Source organism: Ictalurus furcatus, chromosome 5, assembly GCF_023375685.1.
Source record: "Ictalurus furcatus strain D&B chromosome 5, Billie_1.0, whole genome shotgun sequence".
Lineage (NCBI taxonomy): Eukaryota > Metazoa > Chordata > Actinopteri > Siluriformes > Ictaluridae > Ictalurus > Ictalurus furcatus.
In genome coordinates, this window is record NC_071259.1 from 30,895,241 (window position 1) to 30,901,404 (window position 6,164).

Genomic DNA, 6,164 nt, shown 5'->3' on the forward strand with positions numbered 1-6,164 from the left:
TAAGGCTCTGGGTTAATGATCGGAGGGTCGGGGGTTCAAGCCGCAGCAGAGCAAAGCCCTTAACTCTCTCTACTCCAGGGGGCGCCGTATCATGGCTGACCCTGCGCTCTGACCCCAACGTCCTGACATGCTGGGGCATGCGAAGAAAAGAATTTCACTGTGCTGTAGTGTATATGTGATCAATAAAGACTCATGTACTTACATTTATCTCACTTATACAACTGAGCAGTTGAGGGTTAAGGGCCTCGCTCAACGGCAGCTTGCAGTACTGGGATTTGAACTCAAGATCAGACTTCCGATCAGAAGTCCGACATCTTAACCACCGAGCTACCGCTTCCCCTTCGCGTATGAACGCGAACGTTTATTCAGACGTGTCTACACACCTCATTAATCATGTTGAGCGATGCTTTTAAATCAAGGCTTCCGGCACTTTCGCACTCAGCGATCCCTTTCACAGGAAAATTCCGTAAAATTCCGCGTACCCCGAGTACGTATTTATTTAATAAATAACAGAATAGTCGAAATATTAACCACGTTATGTGTGAAATCATTTTGGAGATATTTATTAGAGCCAGAGAGGTTTTTTTTTATTCATTTCTCAACTTTCTATAGAACACTTTTTTTTTTTTTTATTAAAATTGTTATTAGATTCCAATATGATGACATTATTTACAGGTATAATCACTGATAAATGACCGTTTGTGATTTCTACCTCTGTAACAAAATGATGGCTATGCTTCCAGGACCCTTATTTGGCCCTAAATGCTTTGATTAAAGTGGTATGTGGACCATGGATAAGTGTCCCAGTGTATGTTACTCAAAGTTCATGAAGAGAATGTGGGATTACCTAAAAATCCCTTCTTTTTTTTTTTGCATTTATTATACAGGAATCTTATAAAAGGTGAGGAGATTTTGATGTAGACAGTCAACACAAGCAGATATATCCTTTCAAAAATGAGTTTGGCCCCACCTAGTGGCGGATACAGACATGACAGTTAAACACTGGATTTGTCAGAAAGTGGCACTGAAATCAAAACCGAGCATTTTGTGCCTGTTTATTCGTTTTATAGACAACAATACGATGGAATGATACGTGATGGAAGAAACAAATATAAAAAGTACTCCTGTTTTCATTTTATCGTGAATAGCTCTAGGTGGTGCTGCCCGTTTTACACCAGTGTTCTTGTCGAGAGGTGTCTCCAAGGGGCATGGGGACACCCTGGACGGGGTGCCAATCCATCGCAGGGCACAATCACACACTACGGACACTTTGGGACTCGAACCCTCGACCCTCTAGGCGTGAGGCAAATGCGCTAACCGCTAAGCGATGGGATGATCGAGTATCAAGTGTTCAGGAGGGTTTGAGTTCGAATCCCTGGATGCAAAACAGGGTTGTAAGAGAAAAACTCACAGTCTTTTGTTTTATTCATTTATTTTACAAATGAATCGGAGGAATTATCCTATTCACACTGCACACTTAAACAAGCCAGCATTTAAACGAAGCGTGTACGTGTCATTTGAGACTTTTGCACTATTCTGACGTGCTGCACCGGTGAACGCATTTCTCCGTCCGGCCACGATGCCGAGTGGCGTGAAAATGAACACGAAAATATGCAGCATTACGTAACTGTGTACGTTTGTTATTGACTGATGATCAAAATGTGCAAATGTTACAATCGTCGTAAAATTATACATCCAAAATAAAATAATGACGTACGGTGGTCAAGGCTTGGGGTGACAGAAAATGTACAAGGTCAATTTGGGGTCATTTGCCCAAAAACTGCTGCGTTATCGTTGATTAAGATCGCTAATCTTCAATCGTTTGGCTGTATGCGTGGACTGGAAGTCGCTGGAGGTCACTATGCATAAAAGAATAGCTCGATTTTAAATGATGATGATTCTGAACGAGCAGCAAGATTGTACTCTACAGTGCTTGCACAAAGCCGGTGTAATGAGTCCTGTGTGCGTTCTCCTAAAATCACAGGTTGGTGGTTTTCTCTTCCGGTGACTCCATCTCGAGAGCTTTGTTTTCATATACTGCACAAAGCTCTGGCGCATGCTCCTCTTCCTCATCCCTGCTGAGGAAAACGTCACTCGAATTAGACATGCCTCAGGTAGAAACGGTAAATCTGTACCAGAAATTTACAACACTTCACTCTCCCTCCGCAAATACTGGAACCTTGGAGGCTGGTTAATCATTGTGTTAATCAGCCGGAGTCGATAGATAGACACATGTGTTATGGACGTGATTTCGGTGCCTGTGTGAGACCTTGGGACGGCGTCTGAGCATGTGCAAAGATCACATCGTATCACCTAAAAGGCAATAAAAGCTCCGTAAACTGAAGAACAGCTCGGCTCGTTTGGTTCCTCAAAATCTTTTCAAATACATAACCTGCCGTTTGGGAGCTGAAAGAGTCGACTCTTACGGGCGAATCGATTCGAATCGAATCGAATCAAAACAATGAAAATCAAGCCCGGAACGGTTTAAAGTGAAATCTATGTAGTGAATGGAGTGAGAATGGGATGGGGGGGGGGTATTTTAGACCTTATGTGTACTCTGTACGTTTGTAAATATCTGCAATTAAGCTGTAGAGGTCGAAAGCTCTTTTCTTTCTACTCTGTTTGTCTTTGAGTTTAGAAAGTTTGGTAGAATTTCTTATTCGGATCATGATTGAAGCTGTGGCTTATTTTAATTTGATTCAGTTCATGCGTCCAGTGACTAGTATAATGACAATAGATCGAATGGATAGTATTTCGTCGCTCTGCTAACGAAGGCGTTTCTTACGTTCAATAACGTGGACGCTTTAGTAAAGAATGAAGTACTGCGTGGCATGTTTATCTTCCTAGAACAGCACATCCCCATGTACGTAATTCCCTTCTAAGCCGCACCGACTTGCCGATAATGACGTTTTCTAATTTATTCATGAACGACACATAGCGCTTTTGTCCTTTGCAGCTACGTTTACTGTTAGGGATCGTCCGCGAGACGAGTCAGTCCCTGTTATCGCTTGTGTTATAGCAGCTATAAATAGCTCTCTTTTTGAACCTTGTCTTTGGTTGTACCTTTGGGGAAGCATTAAAATGCTGCGTAGACCAGACTACGGACCGTTTCCTTCATCCGATGGAGTCTTAAAGCACACTCTGATGAATAAACCTTTCAGACTGATGATGTACAGTATACTCACTTCTCTTTCTTGAAAAAGATCCGTTTCACGATGAGGAGGATGAAGACGATGAAGAGGAAGCCAGCCACCGCCGCCAATCCCACCATCGCGTTGGATAGCAAGCCTTTCCCCTGAGTGCTGGTGCTGGCCCTCAGACCGCCTGTGTGGGTTCACGCACATGAAAAGATGTTGAACTTACTATCTAACATACAGCTGTCTGGCAAATAATTTCAATTTATTCCATAATCTCTATTCTGGTCGGTCAGAAGGGTTTACGTTAACGCTCTCGTTCTAATACAGTACCTTATCGCTTCTATAGTTACAGCTCATTCTCAGGGACTTGTACAGTCCGATGGACGCTCCACATAAATAAATAAATAAATAAATAAATAAATAAATAAATACGTGCGTAATCATTGATATGGTGACGTTTTATGTAAGGAGCTTTATTCAGCATTTTTGGAAGGAGTCTCCAGTGTCAGCGCTCTGTAACAGTCAGAGGTAATGCTGTATCGTAAGTGCGTAACTATTAATGGATAAAAAGCAGAACCTGTTCTTTGACGAGTATGATTTGTAATCATGGGGAAGTTTGCCGCGGTATACGTTACATGAAAGATATATGATCAGAGTCGCTCAGGAAACCGTAAAAAAAATAAAATAAATAAATACAAATTTAAAAAAACATTAAATACATAAGCAATAAAACCAGAAAACGATCATTTTATTTTATTTTTTTTAAATAAAGGATGAGTTTTCTTACCAGTGTTCGCCTGGCAAGTCGAGACCAGGAGCAATAAGCAAGCGAGGATGCTCCCAAGGTACGACATGATACGGCTTTGTGCTCTTCACTGACTGACTGACTTCTGTGAGCTAGCATTAAATGTCCTTGTGTCTCTGGAAAGAGCAAAGTGCAGTTATAACGAGAACACACACACACACACACACACACACACACACACACACACTCATATAACAAGCTTATCTGATCGAGTTCCTAGTAATTACGCTGTAAAGATAAATAGTTCAGCTTTTAGGAGTAGTGCATTAATAACACGAGCAGACTTGCATTTTATAGTTTCATAATACAGCAGTGTTCATTGGGACATGATCGGAATTGAAGGAACAAAGTATTAATCCATTCATTAAAATGTATTAATTACTGAAGCAGTGTTGTCTGTGATTAAGATAAATCATGGTATATATCCATATGTATATATGGATATATATATATATATATATATATATATATATATATATATATATATATATAAACAGTGTAATATCAGTATTATGAGCTCTTCTAAAGAGAATTTTTGTGCTTTAAGAATATTCCGGTAACGGTAGCATGCTCCTGATTGGTTAAATATCTAAAGATACAAAAATATGTAAGTAATGAAACCCTTTTAGGCGTGTCATTATAATAAAATACTCAGTGATAGAGTGGCGTGCTGCGGTCTGAGCTGAAGTGGAGTTACTGTCGCCACTCTGAATATTTTTTTCCAATAACACCACGACTCAAAGTCTTTTATTCCTCTTTTATTACCACAGCGATTTACCCCTGATTACAATTTTTCATTATTAAAGAACAATCCGTCTTTTTTTTTATTTTTTATAATCATTTCTAGTTACGTTTAACGGTTGTGGAACATCTGTGAAACAAGTTAGTTCTTCCCCTGACTTACACGAGAGCCGCTATAAAGAGTCCTTCCTTCACCAGCGCCTAGTCTTTGTCTCTCTATTGAAGTTAATAAGACAAAAACAAACACACACACACACACACACACACAAACACACAGCTTGTCATGTTACAGAGAAACCTGCAATGCATAAACCCCTCTGTCCTGAAGACGTTCTTGTGGGGGAAAACTTCTGACTGTTACGAAGCCCTAACACTGGAGACTCCTTACAGAAATGTTAAATAAACTTCTCCTTATCAACAATTATATATATCCATCCATCCATCCATCCATCTTCTATAACCTCTTATCCTTTTCAGGGTCACGGGGGAACCCGGAGCCTATCCCAGGGAGCATCGGGCACAAGGCGGGGTACACCCTGGACAGGGTGCCAATCCATCGCAGGGCACACTCACATACACACTCACACACCCATTCGTACACTACGGACACTTTGGACACGCCAATCAGCCTACCATGCATGTCTTTGGACTGGGGGAGGAAACCGGAGTACCTGGAGGAAACCCCCGCAGCATGGGGAGAACCGATTATATATATATATATATTTTTTAATCCATTTATTTGGAGCATCCGTCGTCCAAGTCCTTGTGTACACTCTTGCTATAGAAAAAATAACATATTACATCGAGCACATTAATATAAATCTGTGATGTGTTGCGCATGCAGAACTACCTCCAGAGCTGCTGCTGAATAAAATGAATCAACACTTTCTGACCAATCACAGTCCATATTTCAGGGGTGTTGTGGTATAATATGTGAAATCTTGAATGATAGATTTGGCTTTCATTACACTTAATGCCCTTCTGCTTGGATAAGAATTGTGTATGTGTGTGTGTGTGCGTCCAGCTTTTCATTCAGCTTGATGACAGCAGCGTGTAATCCTTCCAGTCTAATCCTCTTCTCTCTCCCAAACCCAAACTTCACTCTGAACCTAACGTCCAGCTCCATGAGACGTTATCTAACACGCACATACCGTGCGTTTCTCCTGGAGCATCACTACATCCTCGTATTAGATCGTTTCATCAGAAAGCGTTCAATGGTTTATGAATAAAGTGTCAGCAGCGGTTGATAGAACTTGCTTAATAAATATAGTATTAAAAAAAATATAATAAAATAAAGAAGACACATGGAGTCACGTAAAAAGTTATGTATTTATTGCATGCGCTAGAGCGGAAATATCGAACAGCAGCGTCGATTAATCATGCCTTTACGTTCTTGAGAGAATAAATCAAAGGAAAACAACAACAACTACAGCAACAACAACAAAAAGGTACGAAACTGACGACTAGCATGGCTCTAGCTT

General features: G+C 40.6%; 1 protein-coding gene across 2 annotated transcripts; it reads right to left on the minus strand.

Annotated features, from left to right (window-relative positions):
• Positions 1–825: 825 nt before the first annotated feature.
• Positions 826–4,058, minus strand: smim24 (small integral membrane protein 24). Of its 2 annotated transcripts, none has more exons than XM_053625798.1 (3): positions 3,925–4,058; positions 3,186–3,324; positions 826–2,075 (listed from the first exon to the last, which is right to left on the minus strand). In XM_053625798.1, the coding sequence occupies exons 1-3, from the start codon at positions 3,989–3,991 to the stop codon at positions 1,979–1,981; spliced, it is 303 nt and encodes a 100-aa protein (XP_053481773.1). In that variant the 5' UTR covers positions 3,992–4,058; the 3' UTR covers positions 826–1,978. The 2 variants fall into 2 exon arrangements, with proteins under 2 accessions (XP_053481773.1, XP_053481772.1); XM_053625797.1 differs by having other exon boundaries at positions 827–2,078.
• Between the last annotated feature and the right edge of the window lie 2,106 nt (positions 4,059–6,164).

Bases quoted from the DNA above. Each gene is read 5' to 3' on its own strand.
- smim24 (XM_053625797.1), bottom strand. From the start codon at position 3,991: ATGTCGTACCTTGGGAGCATCCTCGCTTGCTTATTGCTCCTGGTCTCG. The intron at 3,325-3,924 runs GTAAGAAAACTC...GAACCCACACAG, and splicing joins GACTTGCCAGGCGAACACTG to GCGGTCTGAGGGCCAGCACC. The intron at 2,079-3,185 runs GTGAGTATACTG...CGTTTTCCTCAG, and splicing joins ATCTTTTTCAAGAAAGAGAA to CAGGGATGAGGAAGAGGAGC.